Source organism: Oncorhynchus clarkii, chromosome 10 (genome assembly GCF_045791955.1).
Source record: "Oncorhynchus clarkii lewisi isolate Uvic-CL-2024 chromosome 10, UVic_Ocla_1.0, whole genome shotgun sequence".
Taxonomy (NCBI): domain Eukaryota; kingdom Metazoa; phylum Chordata; class Actinopteri; order Salmoniformes; family Salmonidae; genus Oncorhynchus; species Oncorhynchus clarkii.
Genome location: NC_092156.1, coordinates 18,551,533 through 18,579,242, shown reverse-complemented (window position 1 = coordinate 18,579,242; position 27,710 = coordinate 18,551,533). Strand labels below are relative to the sequence as shown.

General features: G+C 39.4%; 1 protein-coding gene and 1 long non-coding RNA gene across 5 annotated transcripts in view; both read left to right on the top strand.

Annotated features, from left to right (window-relative positions):
• Nucleotides 1-917: 917 nt before the first annotated feature.
• LOC139418088 (glutamate receptor ionotropic, kainate 4-like) overlaps nt 918-27,710 on the top strand; it is an 89,899-nt gene continuing 63,106 nt past the window's right edge. The window contains exons 1-2 of the mRNA XM_071167265.1: nt 918-999; nt 27,002-27,135. Of these exons, the coding sequence (XP_071023366.1) occupies nt 27,054-27,135 (82 nt within the window). The 5' untranslated portion in view covers nt 918-999; nt 27,002-27,053. The remainder of the gene's footprint in view (nt 1,000-27,001; nt 27,136-27,710) is intronic.
• Nucleotides 3,326-7,088, top strand: LOC139419453 (uncharacterized). 4 transcript variants are annotated; one of them, XR_011635410.1, is made up of 7 exons: nt 3,326-3,366; nt 3,492-3,581; nt 4,255-4,364; nt 4,878-4,939; nt 5,065-5,169; nt 5,303-5,402; nt 5,511-7,088. It is a non-coding gene; the product is annotated as an uncharacterized lncRNA (long non-coding RNA). The 4 variants fall into 4 exon arrangements; XR_011635407.1 differs by lacking the exon at nt 5,065-5,169; XR_011635409.1 differs by lacking the exon at nt 3,326-3,366 and having other exon boundaries at nt 3,470-3,581.

Genomic DNA, 27,710 nt, shown 5'->3' with positions numbered 1-27,710 from the left:
CAACTGATTGGCTCCAACGCATTAATAAGGAAAGAAATTCCATAAATAAACTTTTAACAAGGCACACCTGTTAATTTAAATGCATTCCAGGTGACTATCTCATGAAGCTGGTTGAGAGAATACCAAGAGTGTGCAAAGTTTTCATCAAGGGTAAGGGTAGCTACTTTGAAGAATCTCAAATATAAAATATATTTTGATTTGTTTAACACGTTTTTGGTTACTACATGATTCCATATGTGTTATTTCACAGTTCTGTGTAGAAAATAGCAAAAATAAAGAAAAACCTTAAATTAGTAGGTGTGTCCAAACTTTTGAATGGTACTCTCTTATCTTAGAATATGTTAAATCGGTGTGGGAAATAATTTAGCAGAGTGCTCTTCACAGAATATTCAATAGGATACTGCTACAGAGTAAAGTCATCTCAATTCCAATTAGATTTCTGAATAATAGCCTACTTAACAGTTCATTGACTTTGCCTACTCATCAGGACATGCATATTTGCCGGGCGGCGCCATGCATGGTTTTGACTAGATTTATTAGTAAGATGAGACAGACAACGGTATATGTCTTCAGTCGAAAGCTGAGTGGCTTCTCTGCGCGGCAGGAGCTTGAAACTGCGTGGATGTTTATCCGTGGCATTCACTCTTCTTTATCCACGGCAACGAGAGGAAGAGTAGTAGCCCACCGTGAGCAAAACCCACAACACTGAGACCGGAATGGCTTGATTTTCATCAGCTCGATTCTATCTATCTGGACATGGCAGAAATGATCAACAACCTCATCATGCTTTGATGCGAAGATTTTCTCGCGTTCTCTCAGGAGACCCTTAACTTCCAGACAGCAATAGACATGCACAGGTTGTTGCACACAGACTGACACGAAAATTTAAACATTTCCACTATTCAACAGCAGCAGGTGCAAGAAATCAAGACAAATAAATACCCAACCAAAAACTCAAGCCGTAAAACAAGCGGGAAACGTCATCTTATGAATGGTCGGGTAAGCAGCCGCCGGTAAAGACAGTAATTTGTTCATGGATGCTTCTTTTTCAGTTTAAGTTTTTGTGATATACCCCACATCTGAACTATTATTTTCGCATATGGAGTGGTTCCCGCATGGAAAAGAAAAATACATTTTGATTTGTATCTTCTATGCACAAGTTGATAATGTGTGAAAGAAAAATCGAAAAGAATCTGTAGTGCATGATTTGACAAAGAAGATAAAATAAATGCTTTAAATTAGATAAATGCTTTCCTTATAGGCTCCACATTACAAACCATGACAAAAAGGAGAAAAACATTTAATATTTTTATAGGCGAGATAACATATGCATTTAATATAATGTTTACAAGACTATTAACTATCTCATTGGAAACTTGTCACTTCAGAATATAAGCCCTGCCAGGAAAGAACCCAAGTAGTGGGTAGTGATAAAGGCGTATTTTTCATGACATCTTATACCAACGTTTTTGGTGCAGTCTGGACCAGCCTTGATTTCAACGTCCAAGAACGTAATTTTTTGGTCCAGACCAATCATGGACTTCGATGTTTGGTTTAGATTTAGTCTGGTTTGGACTGGCCTTGAGCTCAATGTCCACAGACGTCCGCTCCGGCCTATATTTGGCCCAAACATAGTCTATAATTGATTTGGCCCAAACATAGAAGTCTATAATTGGTTCAGATTTGGTCTGGTTCAGACAAAATCTGAACCAATCTTAGACAACTATGTTTCACAAGTTTGGACAGCACAGTACATACAGTACAGTAGAGCACAGCAGAGTGCAGTACACAGTACAGTAAAGTATAGTACAATATAGTAAAGCACACTAGAGTAAACTGAATAAAACCTTACTGTTCTGTACCATACTGTACTATGCTCTACTGTAATATTCAAACTTGTGAAACAACCTAGACGTCTATGATTTGTTCAGATTTGGATCGCACCGAACAAATTTGTACTGGCTTGGGGTCCAAGTGCATTCGAATAATACCCAGCATACTTTGCAAGTGTTTGTTTTTACATTTACATTTTGTTTATTCAGCAGATACTCTTATCCAGAGCAACTTAGAGTCAGTGCATTCAACTAAGGTAGATAAACAAAAACGTTATTCTAGTTGAAGGGGTCTGTTGGTTTATTCTGTAATAATGACTAAATCTTACATGAATATTAAACATGAAATATCAAAACCAAATGTGCACGCCTTTGTTAATATGTATTGGCAATAACTAACTTAATGGTGAGGCATAAAATGTATCTTTTGTCAGGCTGGATGTTTGAAATATGAGTTTTTTGGACTACTTTGAACATCATTGCTGCCAGTTTCAAAGCTTTTGAAAAAGCTAACATAAGTGCATGTGACCGATGGAAACAATAATAACAATACTTTTTTTTAATATCAAGAGGCTTGAAAAATTATTATTGTGATATAATGCTTATTTAATTGAATGTATGTGCAGTTGAAATTTGGCCATAGAATTAATTTCCGAAAAATATGTATTTTCAACTTCTGTAAATTATGCCTTTTCAGTGTCTTGAAAATACGTATTTTTGTCGTCCGGAAAATACATATTTTCACCTTTTCATTCAGCATCCAAATTCAACGTACTGAAAATACGTATTTTCAACGTCCGTAAAAGGTAGTCTTTTCGACGTCCGTATAAGATATTTTTTCAACATCCAGAAAATATATTTTCTAAACTTTCATTCAGCACCTGAAAGGCACGTTTATTTTATATATTTTATTTAACCTTTGTTTAACTATGCAAGTCAGTAAAGAACAAATTCTTACTGCTTACACATGGCAATGTCTGGAACTTACTGCTTACACATGTCAATGTCTGACGTCTTTTCAACATAATTTTGCTTACTGGGTGGTAGTTTGGGTATGTTTTGTTTTCTAATGGTAATCTTTTGTCTGTGTAATTGCACTGTTTTGCCGCACATTTCCTTCTGTTCCATTGAATGAAATTTTGATGTTCTATTATGACTAAATTTGTTTTCAGAATTTAACAAATAGGCCTATGTATTTTATTTCATTATCCTATACAATCCACCATGATTTACCCCCAAAATATTTTTATCCCATTTATTTCCACCAATAATTTGTAAAATTATCGCACCTTAATTTGACCCTGGAAATACAGTATGACAATTAAATTTTCCCGTAATGTTTTTAAGCAATTAACATAAATACGTGCAGTCATTTTATTTACATTTCTGTATCTAAAGAAGCAGGTAGGCATATCAGTTCCAACTTAAACTTGGATTTGAAACTATGCCTTGCCGCAGCAATAGATCTCTGCATGCAGGCAGCCTTCTTGCTCAAGCGTCAACATTCCATACGGCCATTGGGACAGAGCGCCTGGTAGGCTACACAACAACACAGCTGAAAAACGACAGTTTCTCGAAATTTGCACAAATAATAATAATAATATTTGACTGCTAAGTGGTCATCCATGTTCTCATGCATTCTTGTTTTACTTTTCTAAGTAAATTGGCAGTTTGTTGGGGAGAAGAACGTCAAGGAAAGTTTTGCTAGCTAGCTAACGTTAGCTCTCTGGCTAATCCTCCATGGACATGGTAAGTTAAATTTCAATTTGTACCCATTGTAGCTAGTTGGCTATCTAATGTTTTGACATTTGATATGTTTAGTTATTAATGACAGTAAGAGTGTGTGTTGTTAGTTTCACTGTGGTCACAAGTTGTCTGTTAACACTTCCTCTTTGCCTATATACAAACATATTCTTCATCAGTCAGCATAGAATTCTGTTAGTTATAATTTTACGTTAAATGTATACATCATTTAGTCATTATTGATAAAAATCCTTCAACAGGGCCAGATTGGGATTAACACCCCTACATTTACGCTAAGTGCTATGGGATCTTTAGTGGCCACAGAGAGTCAGGACACCCGTTTAACATCCTATCCAGTACCCTACACAGAGCAATGTCCCCAATCACTGCCCTGGGGAATTGGGATATTTTTTAAGACTAGAGGAAAGATTGCCTCCTACTGGCCCTCCAACACCACTTCCATCAGCATCTGGTCCCCCATACAGGGACTGACTCGGACCAACCCTGCGTAGCTTCAAAAGTAAGCCAGCAGTGGGATGCAGGGTGGTATGCTGCTGGCCATTGCTGAAGGGCAACATAGTCAATGTACTTGCTAGGCTAAGTCTAACTTTCTAAATACATGTCTTCTGTAGTAGCTAGGTTAACTTAAAGGTGAATCATGATTTGTCTGTCTTTACAGTTCCTTAAACATGTCAATGACCTGATGCGTGCTTGTCCACCCACCTATTCTCCAACATCCCAGGGAAAAGAGAGCAGAACCAGTCCTTCTTAAATCCATAGTCATTGACAGTAAGTTGTGTGAAAAATGTTGTTTTCTCTTTGATAATGTGTATTGATTCCTACTAAACAGCTTGGTTAGAGCTAGGTTTGTACTATGCTGATTATCATTAGTATTTTCTCTGCATCAGGTCTCACTGAGACTGTATTTCCCAAAATACATGCTATTCCGCTCCCCATGATTGCTTGATCTTAGTGTAAGTAGATCCAATTGAAATAGCACCGCTTCTAATAATATAAGTTTGTAAAGCAAATAACATCCTATTTTAACTCCCTTTTTTAGACCTTCCTTGGTGAGTCATGTAAAGTTTCTCCCCTTTCTCTTGCTCATTCTCCATGTCGCTCACTCAAACATGTTGCAGAGATGAGGAAGAGATTTGCGAATTACACCCATTTCTAACTAGCAATGTTTGCTGCAGGAATAATATGACAGACACACAACTTCTGAATAATATAATATTTTATTGTCTCTATTTGTCTCTTTACATATACTTACATTTTTGTATTTACCTTTCTTTTTTTAAGACTGCCAAGCTGTCCTGGATTGGGGGAACTGTCCAGGATATTGTCCTCGGGATTATAGAGTGGTGTGTTTATAAAAAGTTGTTGTAATATTAAAACATGTATTAGGATTAAGCAACACTCTACCTTATTTAGCGACAATTTAAACAATGTAATGATCCAACTACTGTCTAATTTTAAAATGTTTCAGATTGATGACCAATGAATTAATGTCCCACTTCAATATGAAGGGACAGAGGAGCAAACATGCCTTTGGTACCACTCATGTGTGCTCCATTGTAATTGGTAAATAAATGTGAGCAGTTGAGACATTTGACATAGACAATGCAACATTTTAAATATATTTTACTGTGCGTTACTGTTGTCGTGTCCTGCATGCCCACATTATGCCAATCTGTAATTTATTCTCTTTTTATGCTTACATTAAGTGTCATGAAAAGCCAGAAAACTTGGGAGGTTGATGTCTTGCGGGCCGTCGGTAAAGTCCTAAAATGTGCACCTGACCGCTGTGGTGGAGGAGGACCTAAAGTATGTATATGAGCAAGTTGCTCTTGTTTGAAGACATCTCTAAGCTATAACTAGTTAAAACATCTCTAAATCGATAAAGTTCTAATGCGCTGATTCTCATCACTGCAGATCTGACCCATCACACCACTCTTCAGAAGGGCCATTGCACTCTAGATCACCTTCTTTGCTCAGAGGTCATTGATGAGGATCTTCCCCACCACACCAATCTTAATAATCATCAATAATAAAAAGCAATACGCCTTCATATACTCTGCCCCAGTCTTTCTATGCATGTAATGTCTGTGGGTATATTATGAAAGAATTACTGTATGCAGATGTGCATAGAATTGTTTGATTTATTTTAAATGTAAGAATGTTTTGCAGATTGAAACTAATTGGTAACTATGGAAACAAATAAATGTAATGAACAATGTTTTCAATATCCAACTTTATCCCCTGCAATACTTTTTACAGTAGGTAATAAGCTGTAGTCAGGTGGTCATTACCAGGTTATGATGAAGTCTTAACTATGACCAGTACATTATACCGGTAGCAAATAATATAGTGGTCAGAATTATCACCAGCTGGTCGTATGGTGGTCAGAAAAATACGTAGTATTCTGGTCATAAAACATGTTTGCGACCAGAATAAGAGTTCTTTAAAAGACGTCATACAGACGTCTTTCAACCAGGTTTTTCCCACTGCGGATGAATCACGCAGTTCAGTGTCCATTATCCAATGAGGTTTTGATTGACAGTGCAGTTTACTTTGGGGCAAGTTTAATGTAAATAAGCCTTAATGACAAATTATGATTGCTGACATGCTGAAAAATCTTATTGTCTAGAAGAGCAATGGTTAGAAATAAAAACAATGTTCTGGAGCACTTAGGGGACTAATCTATTGTTGTATTAATTTATTGCAGGCAAGTGTAATTACTACAGAAGGTTTGACTAGACTCCCAGAAAAACATTGTTTTTTTGGACACCTACAATGAATTTAAGGAACTTCAAAGTATACATTTAATATTCGCAGGCCTCTAGTGATGAAGCACAAAAAGGGTGCCACACTGTGCAAGCAAACAGTATTGACAGTTGTTTTACAGTTTTAGTCTGGTAAAGGATACATTTATGCACACATTAGATTTTTCTAGGTTAACCATTTTCTATCAAAAAGAGACTAGCTCCCATGTAATCATATTAATTATGATCTAAAATGCATAAATGGTCCAAGATAAAGTGCCTCATAGGAGTGTTTATGAATACAGGCCCTGCCATTAAGACTCATTTAGGTTGCAACTGTGGTACAAGCCAGTTTTGCACACCCCTGTACTTACTTTTTAAGATCCTTTGCCGTTGGTACAGTCACTCTGCTCCCACCTCAGTGCTGGAGCAGTAGAGCTTGAGGCTGGTTGTCACTCTTCAGACGTCACCATTGTAAACATTGGAGGACTGACTTTATAGAGACATCCCTTAATTCATTATTTTCTGGTAAAATAAACTTGACGTCAAGTGTAGCAGGATATCAGTGATCAGCTTCAATGACCAGCGCCTCCTCACCCACACACCCAATTTACTGGAAAGGTTTTTGACCTCTGAGAAAAGACTGCTTAATTATTTTGTCCTTATTTGCCACAGGTCATATTTCAGAGAATATTTAAGCAGCTCCCCAAAATGTCCCTTGTCCAATAAATCACCTCTCTCCTTGTAACTCCAGACTCCAGTCATTTCAAGAATTCTATTCTGCATTATCTATATGTGTGGACTCAATTAAAGCCAAGCATCTTTCCTCAGTCAGCAACATGGCAATGGTAGCTAATGTATTTCCCAGCTGTTATAGTGATAATCTGTGATAAATGTTTTTCGGTAACGAGCCATGGATACTTACACTGTTGGACACATTTTGTTCAGTCTTAATAACTAGGAATGACTTAAAGGCACCAGACTAGAATGACAAAGTATAGATATATGGTAGATGAGTGCAGCACGTCAGCATAGTTCAGAAAGGAAACACCACGTAGAATTATGTTTAATCATTTATTAAATAATCAATAATTGAAGGTTTGTAAACACTCTGCTCCTTCAGGGTAGCTCACTGCCCAAGCAAAGCGTCAATATATAAAATGACCTACAAGCAGTGAGCGTGGTAGGTTCTGTTTTTCTGCTTAACAGGTGGAGGCTGGGGTGGTGGTGGGAGCAAAATAAGCAAACGCATACTAGCAGTAGCAGCAAGCGGCAGCAGGATATGTGAGCAGAACCGGTCAGCTTAATAGTGTTAGGTTCTTATTTTTCAGAGTAAATAACTCACAGACACTAGAGAAGCTTTAACCAAGTTATCATTCCCAAAGGTTCTGTACAGCTGAAATCAGACAGCAAAACATTTCAGACATCACAGTTTATAAGCATCCTACTTAAGACAGAGTTAATGGCTCCACAGGAAAGAAGGTAACCAGATACCAACCCTGATAATTCCATACAAAATTAGCTATTTCCAGCTACAATAGTCATTTACAACATTAACAATGTCTACACTGTATTTCTGATCAATTTTATAAGAGCACCTCCTCCCAGCTGCCCACTGCTCTGAGGCTAGGAAACACTGTCAATACCGATAAATCCACTATAATTGAGAATTTCAATAAGCATTTCTCTACGGCTGGCCATGCTTTCCACCTGGCTACCCCTATCCCAGTCAACTGCCCGGAACCCTCCACAGCAACCCGCCAAAGCCCCCACCATTTCTCCTGTACCCAAATCCAGATAGCTGATGTTCTGAAAGAGCTGCAAAATCTGGACCCCTACAAATCAGCCGGGCTAGACAATCTGAACCCTTTATTTCTAAAATTATCTGCCGAAATTGTTGCAACCCCTATTACTAGCCTGTTCAACCTCTCTTTCGTATCGTCTGAGATTCCCAAAGATTGGAAAGCTGCTGCGATCATCCCCCTCTTCAAAGGGGGTGTCACCCTAGACCCAACCAGCTACAGACCTATATCCATCCTACCCTGTCTTTCTAAGGTCTTCGAAAGCCAAGTTAACAAACAGATTACCGACCATTTCGAATCCCACCGTACCTTCTCCACTATGCAATCTGGTTTCAGAGCTGGTCATGGTTGCACCTCAGCCACGCTCAAGGTCCTAAACGACATTATAACCGCCATCGATAAGAGACATTACTGTGCAGCCATGTTCATCGACCTGGCCAAGGCTCTCGATTCTGTCAATCACCACATTCTTATTGGCAGACTCGACAGCCTTGGTTTCTCAAATGATTGCCTCGCCTGGTTTACCAACTACTTCTCTGATAGAGTTCAATGCGTCAAATCGAAGGGCCTGTTGTCCAGACCTCTGGCAGTCTCTATGGGGGTGCCACAGGGTTCAATCCTCTGGCCGACTCTCTTCTCTGTATACATCACTGATGTTGCTCTTGCTCTGGTTCACCTCTACGCAGACGACACCATTCTGTATACTTCTGGCCCCTCTTTGGACACTGTGTTCCAGACGAGCTTCAATGCCATACAACTCTCCTTCCGTGGCCTCCAACTGCTCTTAAATGCAAGTAAAACTAAATGCATGCTATTCAACCGATCACTGCCTGCACCTGCTCGCCCATCCAGCATCACTACTCTGGACGGCTCTGAATTAGATCCTCGACTTCGGTGATGTCATCTATAAAATAGCCTCCAACACTCTAATCAACAAACTGGATGCAGTCTATCACAGTGCCATCCGTTTTGTCACCAAAGCCCCATACACTACCCACCATTGCGACCTGTACGCTCTCGTTGGTTGGCCCTCGCTTCATACTCGTCGCCAAACCCACTGGCTACAGGTTATCTACAAGTCTCTGTTAGGTAAAGCCCCGCCTTATCTCAGCTCACTGGTCACCATAGCAGCACCCACTCGTAGCACGCGCTCCAGCAGGTATATCTCACTGGTCACCCCCAAAGCCAATTCCTCCTTTGGTAGTCTTTCCTTCCAGTTCTCTGCTGCGAATGACTGGAACGAACTGCAAAAATCTCTGAAGCTGGAGACTCATATCTCCCTCACCAGCTGTCAGAGCAGCTCACAGATCACTGCACCTGTACATAGCCCATCTGTAAACAGCCCATCTATCTACCTACCTCATCCCCATACAGTATTTATTTATTTATCTTGCTCCTTTGCACCCCAGTATCGCTACTTGCACATTCATCTTCTGCACATCTACAATTCCAGTGTTTAATTGCTATTTTGTAATTACTTTGCCACCATGGCCTATTTATTGCCTTAACTTTAACTCCCTTATCTTACCTCATTTGCACTCACTGTATATAGACTTTTTGTTTTGTTTTGTTTAACTGTATTATTGAATATGTTTTGTTTATTCCATGTAACTCTGTGTTGTTGTATGTGTCGAATTACTATGCTTTATCTTGGCCAGGTCACAGTTGCAAATGAGAACTTGTTCCCAACTAGCCTACCTGGTTAAATAAAAAAAATAAAAAACTTTCACAATCTTAGCTAGCAGTCATCATCGTGAATCAAGTCTACTGGCAAATAATTTTTAATCCTTGTCATATGAAGAGAAAATATGATAAAAGATATCGGTGCTCATCGGCCATTGGATATAAACATTTCACAACAAGTTGTAAATCGCAAATTCAACAATGAGTTGTTTGGCGGGAATCGGTGGCCTTGGCTAACCGCAAGCATTGCAACTGGGAAGTCAGACTGGGAAAATACGTTTTGAACGGTTATCCAACAATCCAACAATATTTTTCTTTGTCAACATTTGCCAATGAAGGACTGCCGCACACAACAAGGGGAGTCCAAAAATGTCTTATATGCTGCTGCATAAATGATGTAATATGCCAGGGAGATATGGTCAGCCGTATCAGCTATGTTTTTAAAAAAGGAAGTAAATGAGGCTGAATGAATTGTGTCGCTACCAGACAAGGCTCCGCTGATAGCCAAGTGTAGCAGTGGTAATGATTCACTCCATTGTGCTGGAAAGAAAGCTCTGCTGTTGGGACAGCTTTATGTAGGCCCTAAATGTTTGTGGGCACCGCTTGTTGCAGAGTTTGCCCCACCAAGATTTACATGCTAAAATCGCCACTGATTAGGGTTAAGTGCCTCACTCAAGATGGGCCGATATTAATTAATGTCTCTGAAAATCAAAAGTTCTAGGTTGAAAGGAAACATAGTTCTAATGGAGAAGAGTCTACCTGAGGAAATCAAACAGAGGTGATCTTTGGTGGGTCTCATGTATACTTCATGATATTTAAATTTAAAAAGGCTCTTCAGATTTGGACATTTTCTTTATTCAACCATTTAAATAATTATCTGACGAGTGTCTTCGAAAAGACACACCTCTATATCTTGGGAAGAAAGAATTTCATGTGGCTTGAAAGCTGTTATTCATTCTGTGTGGAGAAAGATTCAAACAACAAAAAACCTAGGTGGCAGCTGTCTATAATTTTTGTAGCCTAATGTTTGCTTTGGGAGAACTCTAGGATATAATAGATATCCTTCATCCCCATTGTGAATGAAAACCTAGTGTTTCTAACACGAGGCAGGGTATTAAACCAGTTTGATAGAGATATTAGAATATATTTAGTACCTTTAATTATCTTGTGTCCAACCTGCCACCTGCTTTGCCATAATGCCATTGATGTTTTAGGAGCTGGTTATTCATGTTATGCAAAGTAGTATATTATTTTAAAATAGATTATTTTTACTTTTAGGTAATGAGAGGGTTATAAGACATTGTCAGTCATGCAGCTTGTGAGTACAGTACTCTAAGGGTGATCTAAACCCATTCTTCAACCATGTGACTGACTTACTGTCTGGTAGGGAAGACGTGTCGACCTGAACTGATGAACGCGTTTGAAGTTACCTGAACCAAGGAAGCTGCAGCACTGTACTGAGGCTGAGATCAAAGCAGTGTCTCAAGGACTAGCATGGTCTGATGGCTAAGAGATATGACAGGTATGAATATAGAGAACCTAAAAATGGAGAGCCTTACTTGCTTAACTGTGGAGTGAAGGCCTCGAGAATTGCAAATTTGGTCACGTTGGAAATATGCAACATCGAGAACAAAAATGCACCTTAGGCCAAGACCAAAGAAATTGTTCATAATTGTATTGTTAAAATGATTTGATATGAAATCTGTACATTATATTTAGAGTGCACCACCGTAGCTAATATCATGTAAATGTATATTGTATTATGATTTTTTTCCACTAAAATAGATAATACTTTGGTCTATTGTGCTTTCATATAAATGTTTAAGATTCACTTAAAGACTACAAAGCATCAAGCACGTCGGAAAAATCATGTTGTTATCTTATAAGTAAGGAACATAGACATCTTGAATTGGAAAATACTGTGCTACCGAGTTCAACTAATGAGCTAAAAAGCACAGTTTTTTCTGAGATGCTGTGGAAAGGAAACCACAATTAATTCACGCACACTATTCTATTTTTTGGATTAAAAGTTTAATTAAAAGTTGCCATTTTGAATAGCCTACATCTCAGGATATTGTGTTAAAGGAACATTACTATACTTGCTGACTTTCTGGACACCGTCATTAGTTGTCTTTCATTATCTTTCGAATACTAATGCCTTGAAGTAATGGTGACATCTAGAATAACTTTGTATATCAGGCTCGTTCCACATTCTTGGCCATATTGTGTCTAAAATGAAAAGACCTGTTACTCACTATTGCACAAACCATTGATTATTCATGCCAATAAATCTATTGAATGTTTATCCATAGGTTCTTTATTGTTAGGCTGCAAGCTAGAAGCTTTATAATGACTGTGATAATATGCCTGCCTTCCTGGGACTTTAAAATTAAATCGTCTTGGCCTGCCAATGCCCTGAAGATTTGAGTCGATGACGTGGGCTGACTGTTCCTCATTTCAGTCACGTTTTCTGCTGCCAAAGAGAGTAGAGTACTATTGCCATTCTGTTCCCCAGTCTAACACCGCCCCTCTGCAGTTTCTGTGTTTTGGCTTATGCTGACACCACGTTTCCTGAGGCACTTTCATGACTGTAAAATTTAAATCAAATCATGTAAATCAATAAACATCTTGAAATGGAGCCTTGTAAATAATCATCCCTTTCCTAAACCATTTCACTTCTCTTTGTATAAAATGTCACAATGCATGTCATTCCAGGTGCAATATTTGCTGTTTTCAAATGGCTCATATTGTAGTTTAACTGTGTGTTACCTGATAACAGTTTAGAAAAGGTCATGCATTGTGGGTATTATGATAATGTCTTGTAACAGTCTTATTTAAAACTTGGAAATCTGTCAGTGAACTTTGATGAATCTGAGATTCAGGTGGAAAAATCTAAAATGATGTGCACAGCGCGACTGATTCTTTAGAACAGTGGTTCCCAAACTTTATACACTCCCGTACCCCTTCAAACATTCAACCTCCAGCTGCGTACCCCCTCTAGCACCAGGGCCATCATTGTAAGCCTGTCACCCAAACACACACATTTAATAAACATAAGAATGAGTGCGTCACAAGCCGGCTCGTGGGAATTGACAAAGAGCTCTTATAGAACCAGGGCACAAATGATAATAATCAATAATTTTGCTTTTTATTTAACCATTAAATATAAAATTGTATTTGTTCATCGAAAATTGTGAATAACTCACAACAGGTTAATGAGAAGGGTGTGCTTGAAAGGATGCACATACAGTCGTATGAAAAAGTTTGGGCACCCCTCTGAGGCTGCATAATAATTTACTCTGTCGTCACAGAAAATGATCACAGTGGCATGCCATTCATTTTCTAATAAAAGCTGAGTACTGGGGTATTGTCCAGACAAAGATTTTTAGTGTAGCAATATTAAGTTGTATGAAATTAAATCAGACGTGAAAAATAGGCTATGCAAAAATGTGGGCACCCTTGTCATTCTGTTGATTTGAATACCTGTAACTACTCAGCACTGATTAATTGGAACACACAATTGGTTTGGGGAGCTCATTAAGCCTTGAACTTCATAGACAAGTGCATCTAATCATGAAGGTGCAATTGCAAGTTGTTTTTCTTTTTGACTCTCATCTGAAGAGTGGCAACATGGGGGCCTCAAAACAACTCTCAAATTACCTGAAAACAAAGATTGTTCAACATTATGGTTTAGAGGAAGGCTACAAAAAGCTATCGCAGAGATTTAAGCTGTCAGTGTCCACTGTGAGGAACATAGTGAGGAAATGGAAGACCACAGGCACAGTTCTTGTTAAGGCCAGAAGTGGCAGGCCAAGTAAAATATCGGAGAGGCAAAGGTGAAGGATGGTGAGAACGGTCAAAAACAGCCCACAGACCACCTCCAAAGACCTACAACATCATCTTGCTGCAGATGGTGTCACTGTGCATCGTTCAACAATTCAGCGCACTTTGCACAAGGAGAAGCTGTATGGGAGAGTGATGCGGAAGAAGCCTTTTCTGCACACACGCCACAAACAGAGTCGCTTGAGGTATGCAAACGCACATTTGGACAGATGAAACAAAGATTGAGTTATTTGGTCATAACAAGGGACGTTATGCATGGCGGCAAAATAACACAACGTTCCAAGAAAAACACTTGCTACCCACAGTAAAATTTGGTGAGGGTTCCATCATGCTGTGGGGCTGTGTGGCCAGTGCCGGTACTGGGAATCTTGTTAAAGTTGAGGGTCGCATGGATTCCACTCAATATCAGCAGATTTTTGGGAATAATGTTGAAGAATCAGTCATACAAAGTTGAAGTTATGCCGGGGCTGGATATTTCAACAAGACAACAACCCAAAACACTGCTCAAAATCTACCCGGGCATTTATGCAGAGGAACAAGTACAATGTTCTGGAATGGCCATCCCAGTCCCCAGACCTGAATATCATTGAGAATCTGTGGGATGATTTGAAGCGGGCTGTCCTGAAATATTACTGTGTCCATCAGTTATTTGATAGATCAAAATGAAATTGCTGATCCAAACACCCAATTATTTATAAATGGAAATCATGGAAATTGTTAGGGGTGCCCAAACTTTTTCATACGACTGTAACTCTGCAACGTTGAGCTGTATTCCAAGATGGGGTAGCAGTCGGGCGTCTATTTGTCTTGTCCCGTCAGTCCTGTCTCATGTATATATTGTTTTCTTCGTATATATTTTTAATCTCAATTTCCATCTACGGACTGAACATACACTCCTGCAACCCGCCCCACCCAATGTGGTATGGATCAGATTTTTTTTTTTTTTTACTTTAGAACCGGAACCCCCATCAAAAGCTAGCCAGCTACTAGCTAGTAGTCAGTTAGCCACTGCTAGTGGTCATCACCATTAACTCGGACATCAGCCAGCCTCAGCCCGGTCAATTCCTTCCAGTCTGCACAGCGCGATATCAACCCAGAGCATATCGGACTGCTTTTTCTCCGGATTCCTACCGCAAGCTCTGACCCTTTACACTGGCTCATCGCAGCTAGCTAGCTGCTATCTGAGTGGCTACTCCTAGCTAACTGGCAAGCACCAGTTAGCCTGGAGCTAGCCTCGAGCTAGGCCCATCTCCCGGCTAGCCGAAGAGGTCCTTCAGCCAATTCTTAGGCTACAATACCTATTTTGCCAATTGGCCCGGACCCTTTAACTGCCGACACGGAGCCCCGCCGATCCATCATGACTGGTCTACCGACATAACAGTCCGAGGGGGTCTCAACAGGCTATTCTGTTACAATGTCGCCGAAGAACCATCTACTAGCGCCGAGCTGCTAGCTTTTCTGAACGCTGTGTTCCCTGCTCACCTATTGTAGTGGTGTCTGCCGAATGGCACCCTGACTCACGTATTGCTGCTCTTTTGACCCTATGATCACTCGGCTACACAGCTGATTCCCCCTGGACCGTTTCATAACACGATACCTAATTTTGTTTACCTGTCGGCCCCAGCCTCGAACTCAGGTCCTGTATGTACCTAACTAACCCGCTCTGCCCATTCATCGTCATTTACCCGTTGTTGTCTTAGCTCTCCTGATCAACACTTGTGTTTGCTTTATGCCTCTCTCTAATGTCAATATGCCTTGTGTACTGCTGTCTTGGCTAGTTCTTACTGTTTTATTTCACTATAGAGCCCTCAGTCCCACTCAAAATGCCTTTGTTAGCTCTTTTGTCCTACCCCACACACATGCGGAGACCTCACCTGGCTTAACTGGTGCCTCCAGAGACGAAACCTCTCTCATCGTCGCTCAACGCCTAGGTTTACCTCCACTGTACTCACATCCTACCATACCTTTGTCTGTACATTATGCCATGAATCTATTCTACCACACCCATAAATCTGCTCCTTTTATTCCCTGTCCCCAACGCACTAGACGACCAGTTCTTATAGCCATTAGCCGTACCCTATCCTACTCCTCCTTTGTTCCTCTGGTGATGTAGAGGTTAACCCAGGCCCTGTAGCCCCCAGTTCCATTCCTATTCCCCAGGCACTATCTTTTGTTGACTTCTGTAACCGTAAAAGCCTTGGTGTCATGCAGGTTAACACCAGCAGGCTCCTCCCTAAGTTTGTTTTATTCACTGCTTTAGCACACTCCGCCAACCCTGATGTTCAAGCCATGTCTGAATCCTGGCTTAGGAAGGCCACCAAAAATGCTATAATTTCCATCCCCAACTACAACATTTCCCGCCAACATAGAACTGCTGAAGGGGGTGGAGTTGCAATCTACTGCAGAGATAGCCTGCAGAGTTCTGTCATGCTATCCATGTCTGTGCCCAAACAGTTCAAGCATCCAACACTCATGCCTCCAAACATACCCTCGTAAAACTGAATATCCTACCTACTCTTGACTTCAGCGATGTCATTTACAAAATAGCCTCCAACACTCTACTCAGCAAATTGGATGTAGTCTATCACAGTGCCATTCATTTTGTCACCAAAGCCCCATATACTACCCACCACTGCGACCTGTATGCTCTTGTTGGCTGGCCCTCACTTCATATTTGTCGCCAAACAAACTGGCTCCAGGTCATCTATATGTCTTTGCTAGGTAAAGCCATGCCTTATCTCAGCTCACTGGTCACGATAGCAGCACCCACCCGTAGCACACGCTCCACCCAACTACTTTGTCCCCATATTTTTTTTTTTTTGCTCCTTTGCACCCCAGTATCTCTACTTGCACATTCATCTTCTGCACATCTATCACTCTAGTGTTTGATTGCTACGTTGTAATTATTTTGCCACTATGGCCATTTATTGCCTTACCTCCCTAATCTTACTACATTTGCATACATTGTATATGGATTTTTTTCTATTGTGTTATTGACTGTATGTTTGTTTATCCCATGTGTAACTGTGTTGTTTGTGTTGCACTGCTTTGCTTTATCTTGGCCAGGTTGCAGTTGTACATGAGAACTTCTCAACTGGCCTAGCTGGTTAAATAAAGGTGAAATAAAAATGTATAAATAATTTTCCACACACAGTCTGTGCCTGTATTTAGTTTTCATGCTAGTGAGGGCCGAGAATCCACTCTCACATAGGTACGTGGTTGCAAAGGGCATAAGTGTCTTAACAGCGCGATTTGCCAAGGCAGGATACTCTGAGCGCAGCCCAATCCAGAAATCTGGCAGTGGCTTCTGATTAAATTACATTTTCACAGAATCGCTTGCTGCAATTTCGATGAGGCTCTCTTGTTCAGATATCGGTGTGGACTGGAGGCATGGCATGAAAAGTGGATTGTGGACTGGACTGGTGGACTGGAGGCATGGCATGAAAGGGATAACGAATCCAGTTGTTTGTGTCATCCGTAAGAAAGTACCTGCGTAATTGCACATCGAAATCACTCAGGTGCGTCGCTATATCACATTTGACATTGTCCGTAAGCTTGAGTTCATTTGCACACAAAAAAAAATCATACAATGATGGAAAAACCTTAGTGTTGTCCTTGTTAATGTAGACAGAGAAGAGCTCCAACTGCTTAATCATAGTCTCATTTTTGTACTGCATTAAATATAGTTGCAGAGAGTCCCTGTAATCCTAGATTCAGATAATTCAGGCGAGAAAAAACATCACCCAGATAGGCCAGTCGTGTGAGAAACTCGTCATCATGCAAGCGGACAGACAAGTGAAAATTATGGTCAGTAAAGAAAACTTTAAGCTCATCTCTCAATTTAAAAAAATGTGTCAATACTTTGCCCCTTGATAACCAGCGCAGTTATGTATGTTGTAAAAGCGTTACATGATTGCTGCCCATAACATTGCATAGTGCAGAAAATACATGAGAGTTCAGAGGCTTTGCTTTAACAAAGTTAACCATTTTCACTGTAGTGTCCAAAATGTCTTTCAAGCGGTCATGCATTCCCTTGGCAGCAAGAGCCTCTCGGTGGATGCTGCAGTGTACCCAAGTGGCTTTGGGAGCAACTATTTGCATGCCACTCCACTATGTCTGTCATGGCTTGCGCTATCAGTACAGATACCAACATGAGCAGCAGCTACGTTTGGCTACATGCGGACCGTTAGTGGAATTCCCGCGAGAGAGTAACGGTTAATGTGATTGTATGTTAATTATTTGACTAGGCTACCTGTATTTGACATTGTGTTATTATTTTGATATACACTAGATGGTTCAATTGACACTTTTGGCAGTGAAACGAGACTACTCAGGCGAGAAAAAAAACCCACCCAAATGTATAGCCCAGTTGGAAAATATAAATGGACTGTTTGGAAATATATATATTTTTTAAAGTGAATCACATTTTGATTTGGCGTACTCCCGACGGCCGGGTTACATGTACCCCAGTTTGGGAATCAAAGTGGTGCTTGAAGAGGAGGTGGGAAGTTTAACTGTAAAGTAAAAAAAATATGGCTTAGCTTGTTAGCGTTAGCCGTCACACTTTTTTGCATTGTAGTATGACAACCAGCCACGCAGGGGTTGGTGGAAGAGCGTATAGACCTATTCCTCCGATCAAACATTGCCAAACGTGTAAATAGGGTTTGTCATATTTTATCGAACTTCTCACAAGACACCTCTTTTCATTAAAACCCAACAATCTATAAGTTAATGGATACAATCATTGTGAGGAAAATAATGTTTCTAGAGCGGGGGAAATCCCTGTGCACATGTGCAGATGCTTTGCTAAGGCTGATTCTCGTTGGTGGCACTGTGGTAGCTATCCGGTAGACAAACACACAAGCCCAACTAGTGTTAACATGACGGTTAAGTGAATTTATTTCCTATGGGAAATTCTAATTGTTTCCGGTCTTATCAATAAGTGTCTTTGGTCATGTTCATAGTGGTTCTGTACTGGGGAGGAGCAGAATCTGCAACAATTTGCTCCAACCCTGCATTTTGACTGACATTTTTAGCCAGACATCAATATTGAAAATAACTCTTGCTCTCTGCTATCTAGCCAGAAATTGAACTTTGTCAGAAATAGTTTGCACCAGAAAGGCTGTATTAGAGTTGCATTAGTGACATTTCGCTGCACAAAACTGATATCACAGTCCTAGTATCTTCCTGTTCAGCTTAATCCTATTGTGAATCCCACCACCTGTCTTGTTTCTGTTTATGCAGACCGCATATTAAAAAGGTGATTCTTCACACCACTATTTATTTCCAGGGAGAGTCAAACACCACAGATGGGGGATGAGCCCGGAGATGTATCAGCTATATCTGTCTCCTGCAGCTTGCTCGGGATTTTCTCACCGTGTTTTCTTTCTCCTGTGGATATTATTTAATGTGCGTCTTCAATCAGGGTCATGGCAGTGTGTACTGCATTTCCTCTTCACTCTAAGGGGAGATGTTTGAGATCAGTCACAGGGTGTATCACTGCTGCCCAGCAGAACAAAATATTATCTCAGGATCACCTTTTGCTTCATCAAATTAGTTTTAATGAATACTGATGAGATTCCGGCATGGAACCCTGCACTTGATTTACAACCAACAACAGCTTGGGTGAAAGGTTGCAATAAGGGAACATTATTTCAAAATTGATTGAATTTCAAAGCCACGACCTCGTTTTAGTTCATGAAATAGCTACTAATATTGTGCCCGCTAATCTTCTAAAGTGGTTAATCTGAAATGGCAAAATCACGTCTGTAAAACAGTTATGCATAATGAAATGCAAATTAAAGAGTCCAATTAAGTCTTATTTCAAATAGGTCCTTACTTCGTTCAATGATGTGTCACGGCTTCACAGTCCATTGGGTTTCTGAGCTCCCTAAGCTTTCCTTACTTCAGAAGTGTCAATGTCAACATTTCGTCTCCAAAACTTCATTAATTCCTCACGGTGTCCTCTCAACAATGTTCCTAATCTCTGCTGAGAGTATTCTCATGTTAGAGACATCGGACCATGGCCCTGCATATCAATTCGGAGGCATTGAACTTGAACTTTGGTATCTTGGAGACAGGATCACATTCTTTAGTCATTTAGCAGACACTCTTATCCAAAGCGATTTACAGTAGTGAGTGCATACATTTTCATACTTGTCCCCCATGGGAATCTACTGTAACCCACAATCCTGGCGTTGCAAACGCCATGCTACCAACTAAGCCAGTAGCATGACTCTCACAGATCCATTAACTTAAAGGTTAACGTCCAAAATGGTAGTTTCATTATGCAAATAGAGATGTCATTGGCATTTTATCTTTTGATTGCAGCCATAATGTGTTTAATACTGTAGAGCTGCGGGAATCATTCATTTTTATATATAAGAACAGGCCAAGATTATCAAGAGGAGTATGCTGCTTCGCTTTTACATTGTTGAATTTCCAACGCAGACTTGCTATTGTTTCCAAATAGCCTCCATAGGATTTTCATTTAAACCAAAATGCTGCCTGTACATGACAAAGACTGCAGTGTTTTTTATTACCACAAGCAATGGTTGTTCCAATGTATTTCCTTGCAAAGCCAGCCCAAGGTTAGCCAGCTAGCTGAGCACTATTGCCTTCCACATGCTTTGGGAGGCAGCTGGCAGCTAATGTTAATGCCAACGGACACATTGAGAGCACGATGCAAAAATAAAAACCACCAAAAAAATTAAAATAATTTAAACCAATGAGAATATGTTACCCATATGATCTATTATCATAAAGACAGCCTTAATCAACAGACACCTAAAACTTACCTAGCTACAGTGATGGAAAAAGTACTCAATTGTCATTCTTGAGTAAAAGTAAAGATACCTTAATAGAAAATTACTAAAGTAAAAGTGAGTCACCCAGTAAAATACTACTTGAGTAAATGTCTAAAAGTATCTGGTTTTAAATATACTTAAGTACAGTGGTGGAAAAAAATGAATTGTCATGCTTGAGTTAAAGTAAAGTATACATCAACATTTTCTTGTTTTGTTACTGCCAGACAAGGGCACACTCCCAACACTCAGACATAATTTACAAATCCAGTATATGTGTTTAGTGAGCCCCACCTATTGATAGGTGGTGAATTATTCCATATTGCTGTCCTGCCTGCGCATTCCAAATGTAACAAGTACTTTTGGGTGTCAGGAAAAATGTATAGAAGAAAAATTTACATATTTTCTTTAGGAATGTAGTGGAGTAAAAGTTAAAGTTGTAATAAATATAAATAGTAAGGTAAAGTACAGATACCCTAAACAAATACTTAACTAAAAATAGTTTGAAGTACTACTTAAGAACTTTACACCACTGACTAGCTAGCATACTGTATTTCCCACAAAAGTTAGATTGCAGTCCTACCTTGGTAAAGGTCAAATGAATCCATAAGAAAGTTTGTCCTGGCATTCTTCCTGCAAAAATATTTTATTAGGAAAGTGGCTGTGCTACACACTAGACAGGGTTCAGCCACGCACTCGACTGCTTCCCAAAAATGTCCCAAAATCAGTTTGTTTTCATATTTATGTGATCCTAGACTGTTAGGCGGAATGCTACATTATGAGAAGAAAATAGCGATACCTTTTTACCACTTTTACAGAAAATATATAAATGCCAATGGGAGGTGTTGTTTATATTCATAACCACATTCCTGTAAAGATTAGAGGATCTCAGGATCTCATCTCTCACTGTTGAAGTAATAGACCACCAAGTGCTAACAGTCATTATCTGGGTAACATGTGTGAAATGCTTGATAATGTATGTGATAAACAGAGGTATATTTTTTCAAGCTACCCACTCAAGAAAAAGCTTCAAACTGTAACCAGTGCCTGGAACCTGGTTCAGGTTATCAGTCAAACTACCAGTGTAGTTACAAACAGCACAGGAATGAAATCACCATATATTGATCACGTCTTTACTAATGTTGTAGACATTTTCTTGAAAGCTGTATCCAAATCTATAGGGTGTAGTGATCACAATATAGTAGCCATATCTTGGAAAACAAAAGTTCCAAAGGCTGGGCCTAATATAGTGTATAAGAGGTCATACAATAAGTTTTGTAGTGATTCCTATGTTGGTCCATGGTGTATAATGAGGAGCAAACAGACACTGACACATTTATGAAATAGCTTGTTCCAGTTACTAATAAGCACGCACCTATTAACAAAGGGACTGTAAAAACTGTTAAATCCCTGTGGATTGATGAGGAACTGAAAAATTATATGGTTGAGAGGGATGAGCCAAAAGGAATGGCAAATAAGTCTGGATGCACAATCGATTGGCAAATGTATTGAAAATTGAGAAATCCTGTGACTAAACTGAATAAAAAGAATAAACTACACTATGAAACAAAGATAAATGACAGATTTAAAGTAAAATGTTTTGGAGCACCTCAAATGAAATTTTGTGTAAAGAGGAAAACTAAGCTCCATCATTCATTGAACCAGATGGCTCATTCCTCACAAAACCAACTGACATTGCCAACAACTTTTATTATTTATTTATTTATTGGCAAGATTAGCAAATTTAGGCATGACATGCCAGCAACAAACACTGGCACTACACATTCAAGTATATCTGACCAAATTATATGAAAGACGAGCATTGTAATTTTGAATTCTGTAAAGTGTGTCACGTTCTGACCTCTATTTCCTTTGTTTTGTATGTAGTTAGTATGGTCAGGGCGTGAGTTGGGTGGGCAGTCTATGTTTGTTTTTCTATGATTTGGGTATTTCTATGTTTCGGCCTAGTATGGTTCTCAATCAGAGGCAGGTGTCATTAGTTGTCTCTGATTGAGAATCATACTTAGGTAGCCTGGGTGTCACTGTGTGTTTGTGGGTGATTGTTCCTGTCACTGTGTTTGTTGTCACAGGATAGGACTGTTTTGCGTTTTCACATTTCTTGTTTTTGTTAGTTTGTTCATGTGAAGTTATTTATTAAAACATGAATCAAAACAACCACGCTGCGCTTTGGTCTGCCTCTCGTACAGACGAACGTCATTACAAAGTGAGTGTGGAAGAGGTTAATTTTTATTGTCTATCAACAATGAAAAGCCACCGGGACTGACAACTTGTATGGAAAATTACTGAGCATAATAGCGGACGATATTGCCACTCATATTTGCCATATTTTCAATTTAAGCCTACCAGAAAGTGTGCCCCCAGGCTTGGAAGGAAGCAAAAGTCATTCCTCTAAGAATAGTGAAGAATAATACAATTGTGTTTAATCCGACACAATGCTATTTTACAGTAAACAAATTAACAAATTTTCAGCATGCTTATAGAGAAGGACATTCAACAAGCACATCATTTACACAAATGACTGATGATTGGCTGAGAGAAATTGATGATAAAAAGATTGTGGAGGCTATTTTGTTAAGACTTCAGTGTGGCTTTCTACATTATTGATCATAGTCTGCTCCTGGAAAAACATATGTGTTATGGATTTACACCCCCTGCTATATTGCGGATAAAGAGTTACCTGTCGAACATAACACAGAGGGTGTTCTTCAATGGAAGCTTCAACAACATACAGGTAGAATCAGGAATTCCCCAGGGCAGCTGTCTAGGCCCAATACTTTCAATCTTTACTAGTGACATGCCACTGGCTTTGAGTAAAGCTGGTGTGTCTATGTATGCGGATGACTCAGCACTATACATATCTGCTACTACAGCGACTGAAATGACTGCAACACTCAACAAAAAGTTGCAGTCACTTTCAGAGTGGGTGGCAAGGAAAAAGTTAGACCTAAATATTTCTAAAACTAAAAGCATTGTATTTGGGACAAATCATTCACTAAACCTCAACTAAATATTGTGGAAATTGGGCGCATTGAGGTGACTAAAATGCTTGGAGTAACCCTGGATTTTAAACTGTCATGGTCAAAACATCTTGACACAACAGTAGCTAAGATGGGGATAAGTATGTCCATAATAAAGTGCTGCTCTACCTTCTTAACAGCACAATCAACAAGACAGGTCCTACAGGGCCTAGTTTTGTTGCACCTGGACTACTGTTCAGTAGTGTGGTCAGATGCCACAAAAAGGGACTTTACAATTTCCCCCAAAAAGGGAAAATTACATACAAATACACAGTCCTAGCTAAATTCTTGCTTGAGAAATTGCTAAGAAGCTATTTCTGTTTCTTTTTGACCATTCGAATTGAAAATGATCAATGTACTCAATTGTTACCCAGAAATAATTTGATATTGAGATGAAAACAGCTGCATTGGGATCTTTAAGTAAAATTGTCACATGCCTTCAGAAAGTATTCATATCCCATTGACCCTATTCCACATTTTGTGTTACAGCCTGAATTCAAAATGTATTCAATTATTTTTCCCCCTATTGAAAATGAAATAAAGAAATCTAATTTACATAAGTATTCACACCCCTGAGTCATGTTAGAATCACCTTTGGCAGCGATTACAGCTGTGAGTATTTCTGGGTAAGTCTTTAAGAGCTTCATGGATTTTACAATATTTGCACATTATTCTATATAAAAAAAATCTTCAAGCTCTGTCAAGTTGGTTCTCTGTCAAGCTCTGTCAAGTTGGTTCTCTGTCAAGCTCTGTCATTGCTAGAAAGCCCTTTTCAAGTCTTGTCTTAGATTTTCAAGCCGAAACTAAGTCAAAACTGTAACTATGCCACTCAAGAACATTCAATGTCTTCTTGGTAAGGAACTCCAGTGTATATTTGGCATTGTGTTTTAGGTTATTGTCCTGCTGAAAGGTGAATTTGTCCCAGTGTCTGATGGAAAGCAGACAACCAGGTTTTCCTCTCTAGTCCTTGCCGATGACAAGCATACCCATAAGATGATGCAGCCACCACCATGCTTGAAAATATTCAGAGTGATACTCAGTGATGTGTTGTGTTGGATTTGCCCCAAACATTTTTTGCAGTTTTACTTTACTGCCTCATTGCAAACAGGATGCATGTTTTGAAATATTTTTATTCTGTACAGGCTTCCTTTTCACTTTGTCATTTAGGTTAGTATTGTGGAGTAACCACAATGATGTTGATCCATCCTCAGATTTTAATGGCTGTGACAGGATAAAACGAACTGTTTGGCTCCATGGTGAAATCTCTGAGCAGTTTCCTTCCTCTCTAGCAACTGAGTTAGGAAGATTGCCTGTATCTTTGTAGTGACTGGGTGTATTGATACACCATCCAAAGTGTAATTAATAACTTCACTATGCTCAAAGGATTTTTTTTTTTAACCATCTACCAATGGGTGCTCTACTTTGCGAGGCATTGGAAAACCTCCTGGTCTTTGTGGTTGAATCTGTGTTTGAAATTCACTGCTCGACTGAGGAACCTTGCAGATAATTGTATGTGTATGTGTATGGTATAGAGATGAGGTTAAACATGATTATTGCACACTGAGGCCATGCAACTTATTATATGACATGTTAAGCACATTTTTACTCCTTAACTTATTTAGGCTTGCCATAACAAAGGGGTTGTATACTTATTGACTCAAGACATGTCAGCTTTTAATTTTGTATTAATTTGTAAAAAATACATTTCACTTTGACATAATGGAGTATTGTGTGTAGGCCAGTGACACAATCTCAAGTTAGTCCATTTTAAATTCAGGCTGTAACACAGCAAAATGTGGAAAAAGTCCAGTGGTGTGAATACTTTGAGGGCACTGTACATGCTCAGGTGCACTTGAATGATGTTTGAAACTCTTTGTACCTATATTTTACATGTCTTAATAATAACTGAGGTGCTGTGTCTGTGATTTCTTTAAAGTTGAACGTAACCCTATACAAAACAAGCCAAAACAGATATGTGACTAAAACATAAATAATTTCAAACCTTGCTTACATTTGTATACAATCACATGTTTCTCTCTAGTATGCGTGGAAATACTTGGGAATAGATTCTTAAATTAAAATCACTTGGAGCCGATTTGCTGTTTTTGTCTGTTTTGTCCAACAATTTATAGCCTATCGTGCAAGCTCTGTTACAACATACATAGGTTGTTACTGCATAGGTGGTATACACACACAGACATCTAAGTCTGGTCTCATAGACGTAACATAATAGATGTAAATCCGGGACGCTAAAATTTGTATGATAAAGTAAGTACAAGAAAGATGGTTACTTAAGGCAAAAACAAACTGCATATAATGCAAACGTCTAGCAACCCAAAGGTTGCGAGTTCTAATCTCATCACAGACAACTTCAGCATTTTAGCAACCTTTCAACTACTTACTACTTTTTATCTACTTTGCAACTATTTAGCATGTTAGCCAACCCTTCCCCTAACCGTAACCCTTTTAGCTAACCCTAACCCCTAGCCTAGCTAACTAATTTTCGGTTTGCCAATTCGTAACACATTTTTAGATTAGTAAATTCTGAACATATCCTCAAATTAATACACACCATACCAAACGTAACATATCATACTAAACAGAGTGTCTCGGATTTACATACAGAATAACACAAAATGCTCCGAGACCAGGTTGGACGTCCCACTATTCAGTATTCTATAGGCCAATGGCTGCCTACACATGGGCCATTTAAAGCCATTCACGGTGATCTGCAGTAATTGCATATGGGAGAATTGATTGAGCATTGTGTGTGTTTGCTTAATTGCCACTTCCCCATCGTGATAAATGAATTACCAGCATATTAGTGGTAGACTGCCCAGTAATACAACCCTCAAAGAGCAGAGCAGGTTTTCAAATGAAAACATTGAATGTTCTGTCTCTCTGGTTAATAATGCATGTGTATTACTGTTCACTTGACAAAAGAAGCAGCTGTATTATAGTTATTTATTTTTTTTTTATTTTTTATTTTACCTTTATTTAACTAGGCAAGTCAGTTAAGAACAAATTCTTATTTTCAATGACGGCCTGGGAACAGTGGGTTAACTGCCTGTTCAGGGGCAGAACGACAGATTTGTACCTTGTCAGCTCGGGGGTTTGAACTCGCAACCTTCCGGTTACTAGTCCAACGCTCTAACCACTAGGCTACCCTGCCGCCCCATTATGACTGCGTAATACATTTCATTTTTCCCAGCTTACAACCTGAGAATGAGGACCCAAATATGGTGCCGTTGTGTGCTGCTGCGGTAGAGTAAATTCATTTTATAATACAGTTTATTTGACAGGCCTATTTTTTTATTTAGTGCATTGTATGCCAATTTGTTGATAAGTTATTGATTATGCATTGTCCATTTATAGTACACACAATAACAATGGCCACTGCTTCCCAGGGAGTCCTGGGATACCACAGCGTTGATGAGAATAGAATAGTTCTCTATTCTATCTATGCTGACGGTTTCTTCTTGTTGTGTGCAGCTGGCTGTGAGAGGGGCACCCCCAAGGTAAGCCCCATGAGGAGTCATAGAAGATGCACCCGGTGTGGGCCGCTCTGCTGCTCTTAGCCATGTGTGCAGGGCGCATATCCAGCAATCCATTCACCTTGAGACTGGGTAAGTAATGCACCAAACTATCCCCCTGCCTGTGCAATTGCAGTGCACTATCATGCCAACACTCCTCTTAAGGATTTGGCATTTTTTGAATGTGGAAAATACTAAAATCGGTGAGAGCTATTTTTGCTTATACCACAGTTTGGCTGAATACTCAACATTGCTTTAAATTAGACATTTGCATACATTGGAAATCATCCTATTTGGAGATGTGACAACTGGCTTAATTTAATACTCGTATACTGCTTACTGTGCTGTATTAACTAATATAGTTTGTGATGGTGACAAAGGACTTGGCACCTTCGGTTACAATGTGGCTTGTGTTGCTTTTCTATTAGCAATCTCAATTTGAGCTCCTGTCACTTCCGTGCACGCTCTAGTGACTGAATGCATTTGTGAAGCAGAAAATTGCTTTCTATCTTAAAGGAAACAATAACAGAAAAAAACAGGGCATTGTCTGACCCTGCATAACTTGTTTATTTAACAGCAACATTCACTATGACAAGCTTCTCATACAGGTCAAAATTTCACTGAATGGTATATGAACGATAACTAAAAGTTTGTCTGTGTATCCCTCT